Consider the following 27,515-nt stretch of genomic DNA (forward strand, 5'->3'; position numbering starts at 1 on the left):
TGGGGTTGGCTCTCCTTGTCCTTTACCTGGGTTCTGGTGACTGGATATAGGCCATCAGGCTTGTGCCACAAGTAATCTTTACATGATGTGCCATCTGGCCAACCCCTAAACTTTAAACTTTAGAATATAATTACTGAACATTTTAACTTTACTTAAGACTTACAGGTTCCTGTTTTGTCTTTAGGTGGTACGGGACTATAACCTTCAACTGTTTCTACAAGAGAATGCTGTATTTCACAAGCCTCAGCCCTTCCAGTTCCAGCCTTGTGACAGTGATACTGTAAGGGAATTCTCATCTTCATTTTACTTGTTGTTTGTGCTTGAATAAGCAGCAGAAGCTGAGTGTGTCTCATTAATTTATAACAACTGTGAAGGCACAGAGAAACCACACTGGTCCTTTCTTAGTGTGGCTTGTACACCCAGTGTCTTTGTGCTAACAACTCTCCACTCTGTAAGTTACTGGAAATCTGAAAACAACCAGAAAAGAAATTGTATTCAGTGGATTTTTTTCAAGAATAAATTGTGTTCTCTGGGCATGAAATTCTTTATACTATATCCTTCAAACCAACCAGTGGCTAAATTTTAACCAGAGTAGAATTAATAAATAGAATGATAAATATGTGTGTGAAAATATTTTGGCTGGTTTTATATAAATTATAGATCTTTGTCAACTTCCTTCATATTTTAAATTGTTAAAACTATCAGTGTAGTTTTAAAATAGCAGTCATATTTTTCTAAGTTTATTAGAAATGTTTATAATTATTTGACTTTTGAAAAGAAACAAAATATTGTTTGACAATAAAACTACAAAATTTAATAGTACAAAAGGATAAGACATGTATGAATATATCTAGCATATTTTCTTAAAGTAAGCAAGCTAAGACAAAAAAGCGAAGTATATTTATAAGTCTTAAATGAAGAGTCAGTGCCTAGAGAACTTGTATATAGTTCAAGAGTTTAATAGATATATGTTTGACTCTTCATTTTCTTCTAAAGTAAGGTCTTAGCTTTGTAGCACTGACTGTCCTCAAATTCACAGAAATCTTTGCCTCTGCCTTTCAAGTTCTGGGATTACAGTGTGAGCCATCAAACCCAGTTCCCACCCCCACCCCCTTACATTCTAAATAGCTTGGTGTTGCAGCCTATATGGAAGAAATTGAGGAAATCCTTATTTTTCTCTTATTTTTCTTTATATAATAATCTTTTTCGTTACAGCAATTCCTCTCCTTTTAAATTTTTATTCATTTTTATTTTTTGTCAGTGTTGGGGATAAAGCCTAGGGATGCATGCTAGGCAGGTGCTCTGTTGCTAAGCTACCTACCTAGTTTTTCCTTCTTTTAAAAGCATTCAACTTTGCTTAATGACTCAATGACATTTTCTTAGAGTTTGACTTTTCTGAATCCTGGAATGAATAAGCAGAACATTAGAAGATATGGGATATGATTCTATGTGGTGGCTCATTTCTGTAATTTCATCAGTCAGGAGGCTGAGGCAGGAGAATGACCTCAGAGTTTAAGAGTCTAAGGTAACATGAGCTACAAAACAAGATGTTGCTTTTAAAAGAAAAAGAAGACACATAGTATAAACAAGTTTATCACGTTTGTTAAACTTAAAATTCTGGCCAATTTGAGACATTTTTTTCTTTGACCATTTACCATCAGAAAGTTAGAATAATAGTGACTCTTACCTCACTTTTCCAAAGCTCCACCATTGCTCTGAGACCTCTCTTCGATTCTAGGCACTGTGCTAATGTTCTTAGCTGTTATGTCCCTGTTTGCCTTAAAATTCTAACTCTCTGCTGTTTTCTGTCCTTGTGCAATCTTTACTGGGCAGAGTTTAAAAGCTGCCCAACTGGTGGATATTGAGCTCTCCCCTGTCAGTGCTCTGAGAATGACGATAGCTGAGGTATATGGGGCTATGGGACAGGGTGGAAGGGTGGAATGTGTGGGCTTGCATGTCACTGAAAGATGGGACCTGATGTTGGAGTAAAAGTCATGTGTATGGCTAAGGGGCCCTTTAGTAAACCAGCCATAGCTTTCAGGTTTTACCTTATAAATTAGAAAGTTTTCTTTATTGTTACCAAGATAGTGAGGTGCTCATTCTTCATCTTCTCTAGAGCACCTTAACTTTCCTCAGTGTGGGGACATTGAGCTCATCCTGCCTTTATTAAAAGAAGACTAGAGCCTAAGAAATAAAAGAAACATGACCAGTGTCCTGTTGTGAATGAATAGAGCATAGCTGTTGTGATGGCAGTATTTATATTCTTTCTGATACACATTTTTCTTTTTGGAAAGGAATGTTCAGTGCTTGTGGAACAATATTTTTCATGATGAAAGAAGTTAAATACAATTTTACAAAAATCATTCTAGATTGTTAACTATAAAATATATGTGAGCTGTTACCTTCACACGTCTATGCACTTTGTATATGCCTAGTCGCTACAGAAGCCAGAGGAGGAAGCTGAAACCCCTGGATCTAGAGTTACAGATGTCTATAGAACAGTATGTTTGAGTGCTGGGAACTGAACTCAGATCCTCTGTAAGAGCAGCCAGTACTCCTAACCACTGACACATCTCTTCAGCCTTTGGGTACAATTTTTTTCTCTTCAGAAAGAATAACCCCTGCCTCAGTATTTTTTCCTCTCCATATAGTCTAGTGTTTTTGCAAGGGTGGAGTCAACTATTTAACTTCTTCCTTTTAGAGTTGGTAGCCCTAAACCTATTGTGGAGCAGAGTCCAGGTTAGATCTGTTAACTCACTCGTCCTATGAGGTAAACTTTGGCCATGCAAGAAAGACTAATAACCTCTGTATTCTGTCTATATAGCATCTAAAAGCATTCTTGTTCTCATCTTGTTTTGAAGCATATGACACTTCAGCAAACACTGAATTCCTATTTAATAATTTCTGTGTGTTTACAGAGTTATTTAAGCATCATTGTAAGTAAATCATAGAACACTTACATGACCATGAGACAAGAGCCCCTCATTTTTATTCCTATCCCCTGCCACAGGCAACTTATACTTTTTGTCTCTGTAATTTGCCTTTTCTAGGCATTTTTCTAAATTAAATCATGTAATATGTATAGTCTGTTGTATCTTGTTTCTTTCATTTAACATGTCTTTCAGATTTATCCATGTTGTTGAATGTACCTGTATTTTTTTAATTTCTGATTAATATTTCATTGTGTGAATATTCCACATGTTGTTTATCATTTGGTCGACATTTAGTTTCTTTTTCACTCTAGCTCTTACCTGGCTTAGAAGCTAGCTAAGTCAGTAAACTTCTTGTCTTATAAATGTGATGGTCTGAGTTTAATACCAGTTCCCACGGTTTTGTTTGTTTGTTTGTTTAAAAAAATCAGGCTTGATGGTATGCTTAATAATTCCCAAGGAAGAGCATATCAGTTCATTGTCTGGTGCCAAATGGTGAGTCCTAAAAACATACTTATAAGTAACATACAGACTGAGCAGGTAACATTTAGGAATCTGTATATATATATATGTGTGCAGTAACAATCGAAGATTGATGAACTTGACTGGGAGCAAGATGGGTATATGGGAAAGTGTGGAGGAAGAAAAGAGAAAGGAGAAATGCTGTAATTATAATTTGAAAAAAAATCCCACTGCTGTGGCTTATGAGTCTCTATAACTTGAACTCTAGTCAGCCTAGCCTGCTTGGTGAGCTCCAGACTAGTGAGAGACTATACCTCAAAAACAGGTGGACAGCACCTGAGGAATGATGCTCAACGTTGTTTCTGGCCTACAGATACATACATGCACACGGAGGGGGGAGGGTAATGAGGAGATAATGCTACCACAATTATTTCTTTGTATTAGTATGCCTAAGGTTATCGAGTCATAAAAAGTTGATGTTTAAATCATTTTTAGAAAAATGCTAAACTGTTTGTCAAAGTATCTGCACTGTTTTTTGTTTCCACCAGTTTTATATGAAGGTTCCTGTTTTTCCATATCACTACAGATATCTGTGTTGTTTCTTTTTTGTTTGTTTGTTTATTTCACAAATCTAGAGGTCAAACCAAAGGCTTTATGTATACTAGGGAAGCATTCTGCTGCTGAGCTACACACTAACCCACCTCTTTGATTTTAACCATCCTTGTGGTTATAAAATAGTATTTTATGGCACTTTTGGTTTATGTTTATGTGATGACTAGCTGTTAAATGTTTTCATGAGCTTACCAGACCTTCATATATCTACTTTGGTTATATATATATATATATATATATATATATATATATATATATATATATACACACACACACACACACACACACACACACACACACACACATATATATATATATCTTTTATTCATTATAAATTCTTATTTTGTTCTTAGGTTGTCTGTCTTCTTGTTATATGTTTTTTGTTTTAAGCAAATCTTTTTTTTTCTTTTATACCATTTTAATTACATGCAAGTATTAAAGTCAGTTCTAGTTTGAGGAACTAGCAACACAATAGATGCAAATAATCAAGGAACAAGCAAGACAATAAACACAAATAGTCAATAAACAAACAAGGCAATAAACAAAGTCCCATGATCACTGTTTCTAAGTGCTTATTAGGATGACCAAAATGTCTGAGCCTACTTTTCTGTCTTAACTCAATATCATTTTCATGCCTGAAGCCTACTTCTTTGTTTTAGCCTAAGATTTAGAGCCTGAAATTACTTCTTTGTTCTAGCCTAATGTCAGATTTCTACCTGAAGCCCATTTCCTTGTCTTTAGCTAATGTCAGATTTCTGCCAAGCAGCCCCAAAATCTCTCCACATATCCCCCTCTTTTATTTCAGAAACAAGACTGAGCCTGTCTTAGCTCATTCTGACAAGAATGCCTTCCTTACCTGTCATAGAATATGCATTATCAAAAGCAATGCATTTCTGTCTTAGGTTGGTAAGGCTCTGTGCAGAATCTTACCTGTCCTTGGCTTGACAGCCTATTAAATTAATAACTCTGTCTGAGGGTCCATTTTCAGTTTCAAATCATGTACTTTGGCTGCCAACATGTTGATGTTATTAAACACAAGCTTTAACACAATGGGCAGTAATAAAAGTATTCCCAGGACAAAAAGGGTAGCATGATCAAGCTATATATGCCATTCTTGAAGCTTGACCATAATGGAAATACTGACCTCAAGCCATGGATAATTTTATCAGCAGTATCTTCAGCATCAAAGCTCAGCAGAGCAGCATTCTTTAAATTCATAATCTCACTATGCAAAGTTAAAAGATCCAGAGAGGTTTTAGACTTAGGCCAGATATCCTGCAAGTGTCTTTAAACTTTTTCCTAATTATAATGACTATCACTGTAAAAATTAGAAGTAACACAACTTCATTGGCATTTGGCATGACACTCGATAGCTCCTTACTCTTAAACTCTGAACCTCCTTCTAATAATTTGAATAGGATAAAGAGCATCAATCCCTTTTTCCAAATGCCTATCTAAATCCTCATGTATACTCAACACATTAGTAACATTTTTTGCTAAATGATTAACAAAAGTAGCCTTGTGTCGAAGCAATTGCAGAAGCAGTGGTGCTAGCAATTAATATAGTTAAAGCTATTATGCCAGCAATAATCAAGCCCACTACCCTCTTGCTTCTGCTTAAAACCTGACTCACTTCTTCCAGTACTTGCAAGCTTTTTTCAGAAAACCAAGGTTATCTAATATTCAGGGCAATAAAACAAAAGCTGGTTGATAGACCCTGTTTCAGACATGCTAGGTTTCAACACACTAACACAACTGGAAATTATACAGTCAATGCAACTTACATTAAAACTGTAGAAGAAACAAACATAATTTTAACTTGACAATTAAAAGAGCCTTAACACATGCACTAACACTTGTTTGAAATCCAGATCCTGTCCCAACTTTATCTCTTGCTAACATAACATCATAGAGAACTGCAGCAAACTTCCAAATATGTCTCTGAAAATGTCCAGATCCAGCCTTCCAAATGAAGACTGTTATTTCCAATATTGAATTGATTTCTAGACCAGTACATGATTGAGTTTGAATAACTGGTCACATTTAAGAAAAATACAAGAGTCATTATAACCTCTCATTTTGATTCTCTGTCCCACAAGGTCTAAAAACTTGAGGCAAGGCAGCTTGTCCCATCTGGGATATAGGAAAGCAAAGGTGGGTCAGTAACATATGTCCAATACAGCTTCCCAGTCACCATTGTCAGGGCACTCAGCAAACTAACAAATCAACATCATTTTTTTGTCCCAGCATCAGCATGTCTCACCAATCACTCTGGCAGCCACCATGCTTTTTCACCATCCTACAGAAAAAAACACAAACATGCCCTCTTCCCCATATTAGATACCTGATTGGGTTCATGCCACATGCCAGTAAGTGGATCCTTCCTTTTCACCTAGGTGTAAGTATGCCTAGTTGTAGGGGGCTATAGACACTCAGCAGAAAGTTCCTTGGCATCCAAATTTTTTAAATATTTAAAATAAAAAGAACATGATTTAAAAAAAATTTGTGGTGTATGGGGAGAAACCTCCTTCTTTTTTATTTTATAAAGATATTGTTTTAAAGTTCTATGGGTCCCTTCCACAGTACCCTGTTCTTGAGGATTATAAGGAGTCCCAGCAATATGGGTAATATTAAGTTGTTGACAAAGCATCTCAAATGCTCAACTACAATAGCCAGTTGTTTATTGTTTATTATTATTATTATTATTATTATTATTATTATTATTATTATGTTTTATTTATTTACATTTCAGATGTTATCCACTTTCCCCATTCCCCCCCCCCAGAAATCCCTTATTCATTCTCCCTCCTCCTACTTCTATGAGGATGTGCCCCCACCCATGCACCCACTCCCACCTTCCTGCCCTTGAATTCCCCCACACTGGGGCATCCAGCTTGCAAATCTTTTTTTTTAATGGTTATTTACTAATATAGAGGTCAAAGGACAAGATGTGAGTTAACTCTCTCCTTCTCTGTGGGTCCCAAGAATGAAACTCAGCTCATCAAACTTGATAACAAGCTCCCTTACCCCTGAGCCGTCACACAGGCCCTAGTTATGGATTAAATCTTGATGATGAACTAAAGTTCATCAGATATCAAGAAACAATATAACCAGAATTGAAAGATAATAAAAATTAATGGCTGACATTCTTTGAACATTACTTCACGCTAAACATTTTTCTAGTTGTATAACTTATTATTAACTTATTTAATCTTTATGACAACTCTATTTAGATGTAATTTTGAATCCTTGCTTTAAAGTTGAGGAAGTAAGTCACTCAGCAAGTGCTGGAGCTGACAGAGTTTGAAAGTGAGTGATTTAGTCTTAAAATGGCAAGTAGCCCTTCAGTGATAAGAGTGAATTTAAGAAATGCCTTTTTATAAGCAGGTTTTTTGTTGGGTGTTTTATGTATTATAATAAATGGAGAACTATAGGATTTGTTCAGATATGACAGTAATATAATATTCATTACAGAAGCAGGATACTTTGCTGGATTCACTCAAGGGAGAAAACAATATGTGTGTAATGTTCTGATCCTTGACTCAGATCAGAATGCCTATCTCCACCCTGGCCAGGAGAGATTCCATTCTTTTGACAAGGAAACTTTACAGTGATTCTCAGCCTGTGTGTTGCGCTGACTCCCTGGAGGCTTGAATGATCTTTTCACAGGTGTTGCCTAAGTCCATCAGAAAACAGATTTACAATTCATAATAGTAGCAAAACTCACTGTTATGAAGTAGCAGTGAAAATAATTTTATGGTTAGGTGTCATAACAACTTGAGGAACTGTACTAAAGGGTCATTGAGAACCACTGATGAGGAGTGGCAAAATTGGTACTTTTCCAGTGTTACCAGAGAAAAAGAAGGTGGGGCCCAAAGCAGACTGTAAGGGAGAGGTCTATCCTCAGTGGCCTCCAAGGGAACTAATCTCTTTGTAGCTATCTAACACTGATTTTCTATGAAGTGAGACATTGCTTCCCACAGTAGTAGGGCATGTCTTGAATTGTCAGTGCTGATTAAGGAAAGACCCCCTGGTCCAGCTACAGATTGGTAAAAGTTATAGTGGAGATAACAGTCCTTCTCTTTCTGTTCTCTCTCATGTTGTAGAGTCGACAGTTAGAGTCAGAAACTGGTACCACAGAGGAGCACAGTCTAAATAAGGAGGCTCGGAAATGGGCCACACGTGTGGCGCGTGAGCACAAAAACATTGTTCATCAGCAGCGGGTAAGTATGGTAGAGTGTGCTGGCTTTGTGCAGTTGAAATCAGATAGATTTTTTTCCAACCTAATCTTTTTATTGTTTATTTGGGAGCTTCACCTAATGCATCCTGATCACATTCACATCTCAGTCTTCTCAGGTCCACCTCCCCCAAAGAAAAGAATGAAAAAAAAAAAAAAAGTCCAATTTGCATTACCTTTATACTCTTTGAAGAATGGTCAAACTCCCAGTGGCTAGGTTCTTAAAACAAACTGTATCCTCCCTCCTCCTGCCACCCTGCCAGAAGCCATCTACACTTCAGCTCTTTAAAAACCTCAGTTTTTAAGAGTTCTCTTCAGTGGCTTTTGTCTACACTGTTTGTTTGGTGGGGTGGGATGAGGAGTGAAGGTGGGAGAGAGAGGTTTTCACAGAAGCCTTCTATGAGATTTCAGATAGAGTTAAAGAGTTGAATTTTATTTTTATTTGTGTTTGCATGTGCACCATGTTTGTGCCTAACACCTACAGAGGTCAGAAGAGGGCATTGGGTGGTGTTGGATCCACTAGAACTAGAGTTATAGACAGTTGTGAGTGTCCACATGTGTGCTGGAAAATGAACCTGAATTCTCTGGAAGAGCAACCTGTGCTCCTAACCAAATAGTTGAATTCTACTAATGTGAAAAATCTTATGTATATTTTCCCTGTCTCAACAGTCAGCATTATGCTCTTAACTCTTACCTGCTTTGAAAATCTAATAAGCTTTTTTTTTTTTTTTTTAAAGACTTGTGTGTCTCCTCTGTACACATCCCTAGCTATCCTGGTATATGCTATGCAGACCAGGCTGGAGTCCACTAACATCAGCCTCTGGCCTCCACACACACCTTCATGGGCAAGTGCACTCACCCATGTGTATACACACATGCATATGCAGTGAAATAGAAATACAAGTGGACAGCAACACATGAAACTATGTTTTCTGTAAAGTCACAAAAATAAAATCACATTTTCAAAATTTTGTATTAGCATAAATTTAAAGTTTGGCAGTATCCCTGTGGTCAGGATATAGGGAACGGTAGGTACAACCTTTTGGGGATATATATTAATACTAAAATATAGAATTATTAATAGGACTAAATATATCAGTAAGATGATTATGTATTATATATGTTAATAATATATTGATATAGAATTAAAATATAACACTGATATTAAAGAATAGAATATATAAATTTGGCAATGTCTACTAATACTAAAATATAGAAGTCCAGGTAAGGCTCACTAATAGAACACCTGCTTACTTGTGCTAGGCAGTTGGCTTAATCACCAGTGCTCCAAAACAGTGAACAAACAACATGTACAATTTTCACTTTAGTAACTAAGGGCTTTTCCACCAACACATAAGTTCCCCGAAATAACAACTCTGAGACTTAATTATATTTATGAATAAATGCTTAGGCCATAAGTTTGGGCCTGTTCCCTGACTAGCTCATAACTTAATTATCCCATTTATCCTATTTTAAGTCCTGCCATGTGGCTGGTTACCTGGTCCTCAGTTTCATGCAGTCACCTTCCTCTGTGTCTGGGTAAATCTCCACGCCTGACTCAATCCCAGAAATCCTCTTTTTCTCTGCTTGATGTCTCACCTTCTAATCCTGCCTGTTTATTGGCCAATCAGCTTTTTATTGACCGGCAAATGCTGTTTGCTGTTTTAAAAGAAGTTTAAAAGTCCCAGTAGCAGTACTCTTAGTTAAAGTGCACTATTGCTAAACTGTAGGGTGAGTGCTTTAAACAGAATGAGGTCAGTTTCTGCAAACATGACAAGGTTTGGTAGAAACATTGAGGGAATGATATGTCACTGTTTTTTTCTCCCCATAAAAAAGATTTTCTTAAATACGGTTTAGAAAAATACAAATTGATGGGGTAGTAGTATCTTGGTGTAAAGAGTATGTGATGGATTCATTGTGCAATAGTGAGGTCTTTTTGTTTCTTTACAAGTATTGTTTTGCAAGAATACTCCATAGTCAGGCAGTGTGATGGTACAAATCTGTAATCCTAGAGATAGAAGCTGGAAAATCAGAATAAAAATCCAGCAACCTAGTGAATTTGAAAATAGCCTAAACTTCATTAGACCCTATTCTTAAAAAAATAAAAACAAACAAAACCAAAAAAGTCAACATCCATTTTTAAAGTCAAAGCTATATATATATGTCTCAAATATACAATGAAAATAAGGTGTATATCTATCAATTTCTTGGTTTTCACCCTACATCTCCTGTTGCCTTAGGTCCAAAATATTAAATGGAAAATGGATAAGCAAACAATGAGTGTTTAAATACCCACTGTTCTATAGCACAACAAAGTCCCACTTGGAGTTGTGGACTACTTTATCCAGCATTTCCACACTGTCAGCTCTCCTCTCCTGTGGGTTTTGTCATGGCCATCTCTGTTATCAGAGCTGTCATAGCATCACAGTGCTAGTGTTCAAGTAATCTTAATTGTGGCCTTACTGCGCAAGACCAGCACTGGGGAGGCACCAGCTTATAAACCTCGGAAAGGCAGGTCAACCCTGATGCCATGTGCAGTACTGCAGGACACAGGAAACCATAGTAAACTTAAGGTTTCATACTGCTGTGATTTAAGGGCACTAGAGACCTTGAGATGCATCTCCAGAGGAGGGCGCTGTTATGCATGCTTTTATAAGTCATTACCATCGGGGAAAGCTAAGACAAGGACTCTTACTTGTTTGGCAACTTTCAATTTTTAAAAATTAATTAAATAAATGTTTTAAATTAATTATTGCTTTAGCTCCGAACCCTCTGGAATTGTGTAAATGCTCAAGGAAAGAAATGAGAACAAAAATCTTTATTTTCTTTGATAGGTTCTAAATGAACTAGAATGTCATGGAGTTGCTGTATCAGAACAAAGCCGAGCAGAGCTGGAACAGAAAATAGATGAAGCTAGAGAAAATATCCGTAAAGCAGAGGTAAGACAGTAGGATAGCTGTCAATTGTAGTGTGTCACTAGTTCTAGGTGGAATGTTAAGTGTGAAATGCACCTTTGAAATTGAGTTTCTGCATGGGTATTAAATTGAAAACAAGGAACCATCTTTGTGTCCACAGTTGTATTTTTGTGTACCTGTAGCACTTACAACAAAAACTCTGAACCTACTCTGAAGATCCCACAGTCATGAAACATTAAATAGCAAAAGGAATGCAGATGTTAATTTTAAAGTTTTCACATAGTGTTAAATAAGTCAATCAAATTAATGTTCTAGAAATTGACACATGTATGTTTAAATTCCAGGAGAATAAGCAAAGATTTGGTTAAGAAAAAAAGGAGCAAAAAACCCCAAACCACCTAATTATGAATTTTAATCTTTTTTGGAGTCATAGGAATAGGGCTGGAGAGATGGCTCAGCAGTCTTTGCACTGACAGCTCTTCCAGAGGTCCTGAGTTCAATTCCCAGCAACTACACGGTGTGGCTCACAACATCTGTAATAGGATCTGATGCCCTCTTCTGGTGTGTCTGAAGACAGCTACAGTGTACTCATAAATTAAATAAATAAATAAATCTTTTTAAAGAACAATAAAAATATAATATTGTAGAGATAAATTAAGAATGATACCCAACATTGATGTCTGGCCTCCACATGTATACATTCATATAACACATGCACACAAACGTATATAATGTCACACACAGATTTGGGGCCAACATCTATTAGGGCGTTCAAATAAGCAGTTCTTGTACTAGCTGAATGTTCATCTACACTAGTGACTTTCAAATACCCCTTTAAAAGTTAACAAAGTGCTTCCATGGTTTAGCAAGCACAGAGAATGTAAGCATGTTTTGAGCATAGTCCAATGGAGGTGATCTGAGTCAGAATAGATTTGCCATTTGTCTCTGTACCCACCTCCACATTTTACTTGGCACAATCTGACCCTCAAGCTTCCATACAGAAGAGAGCAAAGTGTCCAATGAATAGCCTTTTTCCTCTCTAGACCTGAGGTCTAGAACCTCTACATTAAGGTGCTGGCCAAATACTGTTGGTAGGCAGTTGCTGAGAGGTAAACACTGGCTTGTGAACAAGAGTTGTGCTTGTTGCTTTTACACTGTGGATAAAACATTAATAAAACAGGAATGACTATTTTGAGACAAGTCTCAAAGTGTTTCTGAAGGTATGTCTTTATATTTTCATTTCCAGACTCCACCATGGTACCACTGGCTAGTGGTACTTTAACTCCACCAGACTGTTCCACCTCGCCCTTAGTGTAGCAGTAGAAGGTCACACACTCTCCATTTATAGGGAATGACCTATTACTCCTATTAGTATGCCAAAAACATTAAGTGGGATTTCCACAACACAGTGTCTTACCTCTCTGACACAAGCAGTTAAATCTTTATTCTCAAAGATAATGTTCTTACTAAAAATATAGAACCATGGGCTGGAGAGATGGCTCAGTGGTTAAGAGCACTGACTGCTCTTCCAGAGGTCTTGAGTTCAATTCCCAGCAACCACATGGTGGCTCACAACCATCAGTAATGGGATCTCATGCCCCCTTCTGGTATGTCTGAAGACAGCAACAGTGTACTCACTTACATTAAATAAATAATATTAAAAATATATATATAGAACCATGATATTATATCCATTATCTTAGTTTTAAATATCTGTAAAATTGTCTTCAAATGAGCTCTCACTTAGTTTCCATTTATTGGATAATCAAAAATAGCCATGCTAAATTATTTTTTGTTTATTTTATTATAAATACTTCACCAAAAAATGTTATCATACCCTTTGTACTTTCTTTGTATTTCCTGCCAACATAAATGGTTCCCTCCCTTGTTTATTAATCTGCTTTGTCAAGTCTATGTATGGTTCCATTCATTTTTATTGCTAACTGGAGTAAGCACTGCTGTAGTCCTCTGTCATTGATGAAGAAATTTTTTCAGTGAGCAGAAATTTAAAAATGTAAATACAGAGACTAAGGATTCTATAGTCATTAATTCTTGGCTGGTTAAATTGAGGCAAAGTCATATCAATTAATTTAGCAATTTAATGAGTGCTTCCTATGTACCAGATTCTTAGAAAAAGAATCTCACAATAGACTGTTATTACACTGTTAGGATTTCTGAAATTCTCACAAGAACATTAGCAGTGGTACTCTCTTCAGTCTAATTAAAAATTAGAATGAGCCAGGCTTGGTGATGCTCACCTTTAATCCCAGCACTCAGGAGGCAGAGGCAGGGGGATCTCTGTGAGTTTGAGACAACCATGGCTACATAAAGAAAATCTGTCTTGAAAAACAAAAACAAATTAGAATGAGACAATTGTTTAGTAAAACACTAGTAATCATTTTTTATCCTGTTGTCGTTTTGTTATTTGGTTGTTTGTAATTTTTTGTTTGTTTAGTTGGTTTTTTTTTTTTTTTGAAAACAAGGTTTCTCTCTGTAGTCCTGGCTGTCTTGGTAACTGCTCTGTAGACCAGACTGGCCTCAGACTAAGAGATCCACCTGCCTGTGCCTCCCAAGTACTTAAAGTGATTAAAGATAAGTACTACTAAGCCCAGCTTACCCTGATTTCTAAGTATTTGAATTTTTTGAAATGCTTTTTGTAACCCACATACACATGTACACACATGAACAAACATTAATCATCTGATGTTTATCATTACAAATTAATAATTGAGTGTTACAGATTAAGATGTTAGATATAATTTCCTATAAATATATACATGAAATATACATAATGTACACATACTTGTAAAGAAAAAGAGAAAGGAATCAAAACATCTTACTACAAAAATTAAAACCAAATTTGGGCTAGAGAGATGGCTCAGCAGTTAAGAGTGCTTACCTTTCTTGCAGAGGACTGGATTTGGCTTCCACCTCTCCCACATGGTGGCTCAAATCACCTGTAACTCTGTTTCTAGGCAATCTGCTCTCTTCTGGCCTGCATGCCTGTGGTGCACATAAACTCATAAAGACACAACACACATTATTATAATAGATAAAGCTTTTAAAAAAACTAAACTCAAAAGAAAACAGCACATCAGGGAGGGAAGACTAAAAAGCTATCAGCATATACAACACAAGTAGCAAGCTGGTAGAAGTAACCCTTCTGTATGTGACTTTAAATGTAAGTGTATTAAATTCTCTAACCAAAAGACAAATCAGCAGAATGGATTTTTAAAAGTTATATAGGGCCCAGAGTTAGGAGCACTTGCTGCTTTTGTAAAGAACTTGAATTGGGTTCACAGCACCCACATGGTAGCTTACAACTCTGTAACTCCAGATCCAGGAAATCCAGTGCCCTCTTCTAATGTCTGTGAACACTAGACATACATGTGTTACACACACATACTTGCAGGCAAAACATTCATACACATAAAATAAAAATAAATATTTGCATTTCCCTGATGACTAAGGATATTGAACATTTCTTTAGGTGCTTCTCCGCCATTTGAGTCTCCTCAGTTGAGAATTCTTTGTTTAGCTCTGTACCCCATTTTTAATACAGTTATTTGGTTGTGTGGGGTCTAATTTCTTGAGTTCTTTGTATATATTGGATATTAGCCCTCTATCGGATGTAGGATTGGTAAAGATCTTTTTCCAATCTGTTGGTTGCCGTTTTGTCCTATTGACAATGTCCTTTGCCTTACAGAAGCTTTGCAATTTTATGAGGTCCCGTTTGTCAATTCTTGATCTTAGAGCATAAGCCATTGGTGTTCTGTTCAGGAACTTTTCCCCTGTGCCTAGGTATTCAAGGGTCTTCCCCACCTTCTCTTCTATTAGTTTCAGTGTATCTGGTTTTATGTGAAGGTCCTTTATCCACTTGGACTTGAGCTTTGTACAAGGGGATAAGAATGCATTCTTCTACATGCTGACCTCCAGTTAAACCAGCACCACTTGTTGATCTTCCTGCCTGTCTCTGTATCAGTACCATGCCGTTTTTACCACTATTGCTCTGTAGTACAGTTTGAGGTCAGGGGTGGTGATTCCCCCCAGAAGTTCTTTTATTGTTGAGAATAGTTCTTGCTATCCTGGGCTTTTTGTTATTCCAAATGAATTTGCAAATTGTTCTTTCTATCTCTATGAAGAATTGATTTGGAATTTTGATGGGGATTGCATTGAATCTGTAGATTTCTTTTGGCAAGATGGTCATTTTTACTATATTTATCCTGCCAATCCACAGATTCCATCTCACACCAGTCAGAATGGCTAAGATCAAAAACTCAGGTGATAGTAGATGTTGGCAAGGATGTGGAGAAAGGGGAACACTCCTACATTGTTGGTGGGATTGCAAGCTAGTACAACCACCCTGGAAATCAGTCTGGCGGTTCCTCAGAAAATAGCATTACCTGAAGACCCAGCTATACCACTCCTGGGCATATACCCAGAAGATGCTCCAACCTATAACAAGGACATATGCTCCACTATGTTCATAGCAGCCATATTTTTTTTTCTGTTTTTTTTTTTTTTTTATCAAATCATAGTTTTTACTTTTTAACACAGGAATTATAAACACAAAAATGCAGGATGTAGGGAAGGGGATGACACAGGAGCATAGGTGTTCAGGGGGAATACAGATATCTTTCAGAACAGGGTATCAGCTGGGTAAAGGTTCAGGGGACAGGTCACTGACTCTGCCTATGATTCACTTGTCCTTATCTAAGTTGGTACTATCCACCAAAGTTGCCCATTTACAAGGTCTATGACTATTCATGCTGGTAAATTTCCACAAAAACTGCCTGTTTACAATAGCTTATAGCCATCTGTTTCAGTGTTTTTCCACAGAGACCCAAGACTTTGTGTTAGCAGGCATGTATGTCAGGTCTATTGCTGATTTTAGGCTTATGAGCAGCTGTATTTATAATAGGCAGAAGCTGGAAAGAACCCAGATGTCCTTCAACAGAGGAATGGATACAAAAAATGTGGTACATTTACACAATGGAGTATTACTCAGCTATTAAAAACAATGAATTCGAGAAATTCTTAGGTAAATGGATGGAACTAGAAAATAATCATCCTGAGTGAGCTAACTCAATCACAAAAGAACACACCTGGTATTCACTCACTGATAATTGGATATTAGCCCAGAATCTTGAAACACCCAAGATTCAACTCATGAAGCTCATGAAGAAGGAAGACCAAGTGTGGGTGCTTTAGTCCTTCTTAGAAGGAGTAACAAAATACTCAAGGGAGCAAATATGGACTCAAAGTATGGGGCAGAAACTGAAGGAGGGGCTATCTGGAGACCATTCCACCTGAGTATCCATCACATGTGCAGTCACCAAAGGTAGACGCTGATGTGGATGTCAGGAAGTGCATGCTGACAGGACCCTGATATAGCTGTCTCCTTAGAGGTCTGCCAGAGTCTGACATATTCAGAGGCGGATGCTCACAGCTAACCATTGAACTGATCAAGGGGTTCCCAATGGAGAAGTTAGAGAGAAGACTGAAGGAGCTGAAAGGGTTTGTGGCCTCATGAGGAGAGCAACAATATGAACCAACCAGAGCTCCCAGAGTCTAGATCACCAGGCTGGGAGCACATAGGGAGGGACCCATGGCTCCGTCTGTATATGTAGGGGAGAATAGCCTTATCGGGCATAGATGGGAGAGGAGATCCTTGATCCCATCAAAGGATCTGGACGCTGAGTGTGGGGGAATTCGAAGGTGGAGAAGTGGGAGTGGGAGGGTGGGTGGGGGCACATCCTCATAGAAGCAGGAGGAGGGGGTATGGGATAGGGAGTTCCTGGGTGGGGGGATTGGGGGAAAATGGGGTAAGGGGATAACATCTGAAATGTAAATAAAGTATCCAATAAAAAATAAAAATAAATAAAATCTTTAAAAAATATGACTCAACCATATGTTGTCTTTTGGAAACATTTTAAATCCACAAGACACTAATAGATTAAAAATAAATAGATGGAAGAAGATATTTCAAACAATAATCGGAGGATGACAGTCATGGACAAATACTGTGTGGTTGTACCTGGAAAAGAAAGAGACAGAAAATCAGATAGGAGAATGAGAAGCTGTTATTTAGTGCATTGAATTTTGAATTTGGGGTTTTTTAAAATATTTTTTAAAGATTTATTGTTATATGGGTGTGTTTTTTCAACATATATATCTGCATACTCAGAAGAGGGCATTAATTCCCATTATAGAAGGTTGTAAGCCACTTGCAGAATAGTTGACTGATTATATCTGCCAAGACAGAGTAATCAGCCCTTAATAATTCTGCATCACTAAGGTCTGTCAGATGATCCTGGGACAGAAGGCTGAAGATCAGATGCTCCAACGTTTTGTAGTATAGGGACTGTCCAGGTGTTCAGCGGTCTCTATAATTTGGCTAAGTTTTAGAAGCTATGCTTTGTGCTTCCCATAATTTTAGTTAACTCAGTCATTCTGGATTTCTGACGGGGTTGAAAATTTATAGTCTCATAGCCAATCCTGGCTATTTACTTTGAGAGAAAAGATTTGAGAGGATGGTTTTCAGCTGATGTTCATTCTAAAGCCAAGAAAAAAAGCCAGGTTTAGAACTAAGTCCTTTAGTTAGGAGAGATAACAGAAGTTCTGGTTAGTCAACAAAATGAAGGACTGGGTATTAGGTCTATCTTGTACCTTACTAACATAAATTGGTATAGTTATGCTCTAATGGTATTGTACTTGGGGAAAGCAAAAGGATAAGAAGTTCAAGGCCATCTTCAAGTTTGAGGCCAGATTGGACTATATGAGACCCTATATCAGTCAATCAATAAATAAATCTTAATGCAAACTAGACTACTTAATGTTGAGAAAATAAAATATACTGAATATGTCTTGTTTTTTCTTAGCGGTTAGGTGACTTACATGTATGATTTCCATGAGTGCGTGTGTGTGTGTGTCTGTATGTACCTGCGCACACACACTCATGTGAATACACAAGTGTATGGTTGTGCTTCTGTCATTTAATGGATACTTGCCTATGGTTTAGGAACACAGTCCAGAAAATAGGCAGTTACTGTCTGTCTTAAATTTAGTGAAGAGCAACTCTATTCTCAATTTCAAATGTTTCTGGCAGCTTCATCATGATTTAATTTAAAATCAAAAGAATTGTTAATTAACAATCATTCATGGCAGCCAAGTCAAAAACTAAGTTCTTAAAGCCTGTGCTGGAAAGTGTTGATGTTATTAAAAAGAAATGTTATTAGCATTATTATTTAAAAAAAAAAAAGAAAGAAAATACTTTATGTCCATGTCATTGGATGACAGCCTTTCAAGATTAATTTCAACTAAAGTTCAAAGTAAAAATTTCTCCTTGGAAGAGCAGTAGAAGTGCTTTCATGTAAGATTTCATTCAAAGATTACTAAACACATGTTAGGAGAATAGCTCGGTGCTAAAGGAAGCTCAATTGTGTCAAAAAAAAGTAAATACCTGAACAGCTAGGTGTTTAATGCCTTTCTCATTCTGACTGGATCTGTACAGAGTATTTCATAAACAGAGGGAAGAGTGTGATTAGCTGTCCAAGAAAGGAAAAATCATTAGAAAACCATAGAAAGGATGTTTGACCCTCAAAAGATAAGGGGCATCATAAAGCATGAAGCATTGTGCATCAGTGACTGGCATCAACCCAGCATGAGAGCATGTGGTGTGTTGGAGTGTGTAGTCCTGTGGGAGCATGTGGGGACTATGGAGGATAGGAAAGACTATTTCAAAGTGTAAATCTGTCATACTCCAGATTATTATTCAGAATCCAGTTAGAGCTGGAGAAGTGGTTCAGTTGTACTCGGTGCTTACTTCCCTTGTAGAGGATCCAGGTTCAATCCCAGCACTCATATGTTGTCCCACAACTATCTGTACCTAGTTACAGGGGATTGAATGTTCTCTTCTTCCTTCTTCATGCTCCAGTCATGTAGTGCACATACATATACTCAAACACAAATTTATACTAAATTAATAAGTGTGTTGTTTTAAGAATAAAACATAGTCCTACTCCAGAGTCATAGCATTTAAAACAAGAGGATAACTTGGTTAAGTTGTGCACAGACCATTAACAATGGATTATGAAGAAAAAGAAAAATCCCAGGATTAGCTTAGAAGGCTACTGAAGATGCTAGACTTCAAGATATTCTAAGCCACACTCTTAACAGCAAAAGGAAATTTTTGTGGTAGTCTCATCTCTTCCTAGTCTAGTTGTGATTTATGTGTCAACAGTACTGTGGTCTTGTTGCAATACAAGGTACAGCAGGTGCAGCTGAGTGGTAGAACATCACATACATCACATGCATCACATGCACTGGACCTGAGTTCAATCTCCAGCAACACCCAAATCAATAAGATACAAGTATGCCATTTGCCTTATATGCTTATGTTCATGTTCTCTCTTTTCTGTAGATGAAAATTTAACATACAGCAATTGCTGATAAATATCAAAATTGTTACAGTGTGAGGGAAAATCGCCTTGAGTTACAACCTTGTTTGTTTTGCTGTTTTCTTAGATCATTAAATTGAAAGCTGAGGCCCGGCTAGAGCTACTGAAACAGATTGGGGTTTCTGTCGATACGTGGTTAAAGAGTGCCATGAACCAAGTGATGGAGGAACTGGAAAATGAGCGGTGGGCCCGCCCTCCGGCTGTGACCAGCAACGGCACTCTACACTCGGTACAGTTTCTTTTCTTGGATTTCATTGGCTGACTGACCTTCACTGTTACTTGCTCTGAGGCCAAACTTGATAAAACTTTAAAATAAAAATAGTGAGAGGTTGTTACCTTCTGTCTGTCACTTCATTTAAACTTAATACAGAAAAGAGAAGAGGGAGAAGAGAACAAGATTTTTAGTGTTTTATTTTGTTTTTAATACAGTAAAGAATACTTTGCCACTAATTGGGCTATTGGTGCCTATCCCCCAAACGTAGTATTCCATTTATAAGGTAAATATGCATTTTAGTGGAAAGTGGTAGAAGAGAAAAATTAGTATTTCTGTAATTCTCAGAGATCTTCTCTAGGGAAATAAACATTTAGAAAGTTGAAAAATATCTTTTCAAATGTAGGGTCTGAGCTAGAGAAATATCTCAGTAAAGTGCTTATCATGCAAGCATGAGGACTTGAGTTCAAGCTCCAGCACCTGTGTATCATAGCCAGACTTGGTGATTCATGCTTGTGATTCTTTCCATGCTGGGAAAGAAGAGACTGAAGATCCCTGGGGCTCACTAGCCAGCCAGTGTAGCAAGCCAAATTGGCATGTTCCTGGCCAACAAGAGACCTTGTCTCAAAAAGCAAGGTAGATGGTACCTAAGGAATAATATCCAAGGCTCAGCTCTGGCCTCCACACACACATGAACACACATGTACACGCACATATATATAAAATACACAGGCTTAGTATAAAGGTGAATTCAGTTACAAGGGACAGAGCAAGAGCCCAATGCAGGGAGGGTTTGACGATAATAACCAGTACACAGCTTGTTTTCTTCCTTCAAGTCCAGGGTTCATCCTGCTTGTTTCTTGGTGGAATTTACCAATGTTTATTTCTCTTTGTTTTCTTTTGTTTATCATCTTCCTTTGTGGAATATAGTGTCCATGTCTTCTGACTCTGCTCCACACAGCAAAATGCAGTGGTACAAAATAGATACTTAGTGTTTATGGCAGGAAGAACTGAGTGGATAAATGAAAGGATACAATAATAGTAAACAAAGCCAAGGTGGTTCCAGCTGCTAATGTTTGGGCCCTGCAGATGTTAGGCATCCTTGTCACATAAATTGGCCAGCGTTTTAGGAACACTCCTGGAAGTTTCATCACATGTTTCACATAGCACTCTGGTTTTTCTAATGGGAATACATTTATACACTTAAAAAGACTGTGTGGAGGTATACATTATAAGGGAAAACAATCTATTGGAGTGTTTAGCTGGGTGGTGGTAGCCTATACCTTTAATCTCAGCACTCAAGAGGCAGAGGCAGTCGGATCTCTGTGAGTATGAAGCCACTCTGGTCTACAGAAGTAGTTCTTAGACAGCCAGGGCTACATGGGGAAACCCTATCTCAGAAAAAAAAAAAAGAGAGCGAGAGAAAAAGAAAGTTTTATTTAATTATTAGTGGCAATCTGGCTTGTGGGGTTGGAAATGATGCACATATACTTGACTTTGGGGATAGAAGAGCTTGTCCTGTTGTCATAGGAACAGAGTTGCTCCATGTCATAGAATATCTTCCTATCAAATCTTTACATTTCCTATCGACCTCAGATTGTTCTGCTTATAGTTTATGGCAACAACAAGCTCCAAGCACAAGTTTCTTTGTGTTCTGTAGCAGCTTGCTTCCAACCAGCAAAAGTGACTGCTTGAGCTAGCACCTTTTTGGGGTGAATTTTGATGAGCGGGCATGTATAACCTCAATTTTTGCTTCATTCCTAGACATATCAAAGGTGAATGGGACTTGGTCTTTCTTCAGTGCTTAGTAGCTGGGAGAAGTGGCAGACCTTTATAGATCTTAGGAGTATGTGACAGTATGTGACTAGGTCCCTGTGTGGCAAACTTCAAGTCCTTTACATCAAATTCATCAGCACACTTTGCAAAAGGTCACACCCCTCTGTAGATTTCTTAGGAAATTTTAGGTTAACCAACACTTAAGATCTCCTCTAACCCCAGAATCTTTGATTCTGTGACATACTATCAGAAAACATCAGTGCCAGCTCAGCATGTATTTGCCCATAAAGAAATGCTGTCTGAAGTAGCCCTTGATGGACTTACGTAAGACCTAAATAGAAACTATGCTTCTGAGTCTAAAGGAAGAAGGTAATAAGATGTGCTTAGGGGCTTCTAGACATCAGCTCATCAGGAATTGTCAGCCTCTGGGAAACAGTGCCATCTTTTTTTAAATTATCTTTAATCCTTTTTTTTTTTTTTAACAGTCCAATTGTTATCCCCCTCTTGGTCTGCCCTCCCACAGTTCCTTATTCCGTTCCTCCTCCACCTGTTTCCAAAAGGATGTCCACACCCCACCAGGCCTCCCCACTCCCTGGGGTCTCAAGTCACTTGAGGGTTAAGTACATCTCTTACTGAGGCCAGACCAGGCAGTCCTCTGCTGTATATATAAGTGCCTGGGGCCTCATATCATGGTGTATGCTGCCTGGTTGGTTGGTCAATGTCTGAAAGATCTCGGGGTCCAGGTTAGTTGAGACTGCTGGTCTTCCTATGGGGTCGCTCTCCTCAACTTCCTCCAACCTTTCCCTAATTCAACCACAGGGATCCCTGACTTCAATCCATTGGTTGGCTGTAAGTATCTGCAGCTGTCTCAGTTAGCTGCTTGTTGGGCCTCTCAGAGGGCAGCCATACTAGGCTCCTATCTGTAAGCACACCATAGCATCAGTAACAGTGTCAGGCCTTAGAGCCTCCTCTTAAGACTGATCCCAAGTTGGGCCTGTCACTGGACCTCCTTTCCCTCAGTTTCTTCTCCATTTTTCTCCCTGCAGTTATTTTAGACAGGAACAATTCTGGGTCAGAGTTTTTGACTGTGGGATGGCAACCCCGTCCCTCCACTTGATGCCCTGTCTTTCTACTGGAGGTAGATTCTCTAAGTTCCCTCTCTCCACTGTTGAGCATTTCATCTAAGGTTCACCCCTTTAGGTACTGAGAGTCTCTCACCTCACAGGTCTCTGGTACATTCTAGAGGGTTCTCCCACCTCCAGAGGTTCCATATTTCTATTCATTCTGCTGGCCCTCAAGGCTTCACTCTTGCCCTTCCTCCATACCTGATCATGTTCCCTTTTCCCCTCCCGCTCCCCTCTCTTACCCATGTCCCTCCCTCCCTCCCTCTGCCCCTCATGATTGCTTTCTTTTCCTCCCAAGTGGAACTGAAGCATCTTTATTTGGGCCCTTCGGCTTGTTAACCTTCATGAGTTCTGTAGATTGTATCCTAAGTACTCTGTACTTTTTGCCTAATATCCACTTATTAGTGAGTACATACCATTCATGTTCTTTTGGGTCTGAGTTACCTCACTCAGGATGGTTCTATCCATTTGCCTGCAAACTCATGATGTCCTCGTTTTTAGTAGCTGAATAGTATTCCATTATGTAAATGAACCACATCTTCTGTATCTATTCCTTTGTGTATCTGTATCTATTCCATTGTGGGGGATCTGGGTTCTTTCCAGCTTCTGGCTATCACAAATAAGACCACTATGAACAGCCAGTCTTACAGAGCCTGTATATTCCCTCTTTCAACTTAGAGGTTATATTTTATGGAAGATTGACCAGTTATGCTACTGAAGGAAATAATAGCTTAATGAGGCCCCAGTATTTATTTAACCTTTTTCTTAAGTAACATTGAAATAATTCAGAGAATTCTGTATCCCTTCAAACTGACAGCTAGCTGGCCAGGGAACATGAGGCTGAAATACACATTCTGGCAACCAAATAGTTTCTTCCATTGTTGATGCCACCAAAGCATTAGTCATCTGGGGATCATGGTGGCTATCATAGACACTAACAATATAGCTAAAGAATGTCTCATGGAAGGTAAATGTTATTAAACTACATAGTCTGTCTTGAAGAACCATACATGATAATCCTTCCTCCTGTCTCATGCTGTCATGTAGGATGGGGTGGGAAAAAAAAAAAAAAAAAAGGAGTCCTAGAATGTGTCAACACATTTAAAAGGAGAGTTGTGGGGGAAGGGGGATGGTGCTGCATGTCTTTGATTCCAGCCCTCAGGTGGCAGATGCAGGTGAAACGCCTGAGTTCAAGGCCAGCCTCTAGCTTGGACTACATAGAGAGTTACAGGCCATCCAGGACTACGTAATCAGACCCAATCTGAGAGAGGGGAAGTAGGAATAACGTGAGATACTTAGTTCCTCAGTAATTGGAGGCTGCATATAGCACCTGAGGATGGATTACTGCCAGTGACCCCATGAGCCACTAAATCACTCTTCTTTCCTTCCTCTTACTTTCCTGCCTTCTCTTGCTTAAATCCATTCCCAGTTTATAACCTAACCTTTAAAATTATTTAAACATAATAAGGAATATTAATTTTGCATAATCTTTTCAGTCTAACTTTTCTTGTCCCTGGCTAATCTTCATAATCATTCTTTTAGAGTCCCTATAGTCATTTTATGTAACAGTTACATATATGCAATTGGTCATTCATATTCCTAGATTTTATGTGGATTCAACAAGCCACAAATCTGAAAGTTGGGTTTTTAAATTGCATAGAAACTTTTCTCTTAAGTGTGTATATATAACACAGCAATTATTTCTATAGCATTCATAGTCTGTTAGATATGTTATATAGGTTATATTTAAATATTATACCATTTTATATAAAGGACCTAAGTATCCCTGGAATTTGGTATCCACAAGGGATCCTGGATTCAATCCTCCTTGAATACTAAGAAACAACTAAATTTCTTTTTTCAGTTTTGGAGCTGATTTCCAGAATGAGAGCAAACGGAATCTGTAGGCCTTTGTCTGAAATTAGGTTTATTTTTATTCTTTCTAGTCTCCTTTTTCCTTAGAGTTTCTGATCATAACTGGCACTATTTTCATGACTTCCCTCAACAGTTGCACTAAGGCAGTCTGACAGTCTGCTTTGTTGTGCAGACTCCCTAGGGATCTGACATTTGCAGAATTACATAAAAATAAATCCTGATCCAGTCATCTTGAAGACGGTGCTGAATAATGTGGCTGAAAGGCAAGGATGAATGTGCTTACCCTTTACTCTTTAATGTGCTTCATAGTCCTTGTAGTGCAGTGGAATTTGTTTTTAAATTATGAGAACCTGTTTGTGAGCTTAAGCTAATCTAAAGTAAAAGAAAGAGTGAATTTCTATAATGAAACAAATAGAAACTATTAAAAGACTACCCTTGCCCAAAAAAAAAAAAAAAACCAACCAAACAAAAAAACTTCAATTGCTTTTATATTTATAGTCTTTCAAATGGGCCGAAGGTTATTTTCATTGGTCTAAGCTCTATGCTCTAAAAGCCTACGCTTCTGATGAAATTGTTATTTTAAATTCTAGTTAGATCAGGTTAATTCACTGATTTAAGTGTGCTTTCAGCCAGCCCTTCTCATAAGACCCTTTGCTGGGTGTTGACTATGCCTGTGTTAATGTCTACAGATTGAGAGATCTTGTCTCACTTGCCAGTAGCCAAGACCAAGAAGAGGGTGGGACTGAAAAATTTCACCACTGAGAGAAGTGTAACCAGCCATAGTACACTACTAATCCCACTAATAGGTATATAGACAGAGGAAAGTGCTTGCCACCAAGCTTGATGACCTCAGTTTGATACCTGGGACCCTAGCTCCAGGAAAATCTGACACTTCTGACCTCTGGGCACTTGCATTCATGTTCATATTACCCCCCCACCCACACACACACACATAATAAAATAATAAAATATATCTTTTTTAAAAATCACTATACTTACTAGTGGGGATGTTTATTGTATTTTTGCAACACTAAGAGAGATACTGCTAATGTTTGTTATCATATTCTTAAAAAAATAGTAAGGAAAATGGCTGCTATGTGATCCCACCACAGAAATGTGTGGTCAAGTACAGTGTGTATATACATTTGAAATCACTAGAATATCCCAACAAAAAAGAAAATGAGCTAGATGCAGTGGTACACATAGTCTCAGCTACTTAAGAGGCTAAGAGAGAAGGAGGAGTTTTAGTCTAGCCTGGGCAGCTAAAAAAAAATAAAGTAAAAAGGTAGTAATTATTTTTAAAATAATGAAATAGTATGTTATTGTTATCAACTTTATGTGTAATAAGAGTTTTTAGGAAATTACTAATTCACATTTGGAAAACATGTTTTGTTTTGTTTTGTTTTGTTTTGTTTTGTTTTGTTTTTCCGTTTTGTTTTTGATACATGGTTTCTTTATATAGCCTTAGCTATCCTGGAAATAGCCCTGTAGACCAGTCTGGCCTCAAACTCACAAAGATCCTTCTGCCTCTGTGATAAAAAGCATGCTCCACCACCGCCTAGCTAAAACGTAATGTTTTATTCATTTTGATTTCTATGGAATATGAATATTAGTTTCTTCTTTTTAAAAGTATGCTGGAAATGTAGCTGGGTGGTTAGAGCCTTTTGCTTAACATGCATATGAACTCCTGGGTTCAGTCCTCAGCACCACCTAAACCAGATGTGGGGGGCCATACCCTATAATCCCAATACTTGGCAGATAGAGGCAAGAGAATCAGAAGTTCTAGGTCATTCTCAGCTACATAGTAAATTTGGGGCCAACCTGGACTACACGAGACCCTGTCTCAAAAATGTAATAGTGATCATGCTAAAGTTCCTGTGACAGTTTCTTACCCATGACGCATGTCGAAGAATACTCATCTCATCTTCAAGATGAACATTTTCCTCTAGTTTTATCAGCTAAGCTTAAATTGTTCCGAAAAGAAAAGAGTGGGCCTCAGGTGTACATTTGTACATTATCTGTGTGAGAAGAATTAGTTAATAAGCATAGTTACTCTGAGTGTATTTGCTGATAGGCTGATGGGACTTGGGAGACTAAGTCTCTCCTTAAGCTCGTGAGGAGGGATGACCTTTGAACCCAGAGGTGTCTGCCTCTGCAGCCCCCAGACCACCTGCCCTTGCTCTGTGGGGTTTCTCTGTGTTCTTCTAATCTTTGTCAGTTTACTTACTGTGTAGGTGTTTTTCAATCATCATTGGATGTTTTATTTCTAGTCCCATTAGTGGTTGTTAAATCTTTGTGTGCTGTGTGACCAGTTGACATTCAAATTCCCAAGCTTTTGATATTTCAGCAGCTTTATTAAAGGTTGAAAACATACATTCAACCTTTAATGTACACATTCTGATAGGATTTGACATATGTGTACACTAGTGAAAGCATTGGAGTTACGATAATAAACGTATTTATTACTCTCAAACTTTCCTCATTCTCTTTCATAGTCATGTTCATTTTCTGTTCCTCAGTTAACCACTGTACTTTCTGGGCATTACGTTACTGCATTTTCTAGAATTTAAAGAGAATCATATCAACGCTTTGTGTGGACTTTGAAAACTCAGTGTGATGATTTTGAGGATCACACATGTTGTATGTTGACTGTTTATTTTCAGTGCTGAACAGTAGTGTGCTGTGTAGCTGTAGATGTTTGCTATCCTCCTTCCCATTGGTGGACATGTGGGTTGTTCTGGACTATTACTGTAATTTTGTAAGTCTTGAATTTGGGTAGGATATGTACTACCAACATACGATTTTGAATAGGCTACGTAGTGGGTATATAGTTAATGTTTTGAGAAACTAACCCTGCTGACACAGGTCTGTAATTTAGCTACTTGCAGGGCTGAGGCAGGAAGATCACAAGATC

At 37.9% G+C, this 27,515-nt stretch overlaps 1 protein-coding gene across 2 annotated transcripts in view; it reads left to right on the top strand.

Moving 5' to 3' along the window:
• Fchsd2 (FCH and double SH3 domains 2) overlaps positions 1–27,515 on the top strand; it is a 185,586-nt gene that overhangs the window by 134,793 nt on the left and 23,278 nt on the right. Inside the window, exons 10-14 of one of the 2 annotated variants that reach the window (XM_034508835.2) lie at positions 185–280; positions 1,834–1,905; positions 8,111–8,227; positions 11,076–11,180; positions 19,683–19,844. In XM_034508835.2, coding sequence (XP_034364726.1) covers positions 185–280; positions 1,834–1,905; positions 8,111–8,227; positions 11,076–11,180; positions 19,683–19,844 — 552 coding nt within the window. The remainder of the gene's footprint in view (positions 1–184; positions 281–1,833; positions 1,906–8,110; positions 8,228–11,075; positions 11,181–19,682; positions 19,845–27,515) is intronic. The other variant, XM_034508846.2, reaches the window with a different exon arrangement.

Source organism: Arvicanthis niloticus, chromosome 1, assembly GCF_011762505.2.
Source record: "Arvicanthis niloticus isolate mArvNil1 chromosome 1, mArvNil1.pat.X, whole genome shotgun sequence".
Classification (NCBI taxonomy): domain Eukaryota; kingdom Metazoa; phylum Chordata; class Mammalia; order Rodentia; family Muridae; genus Arvicanthis; species Arvicanthis niloticus.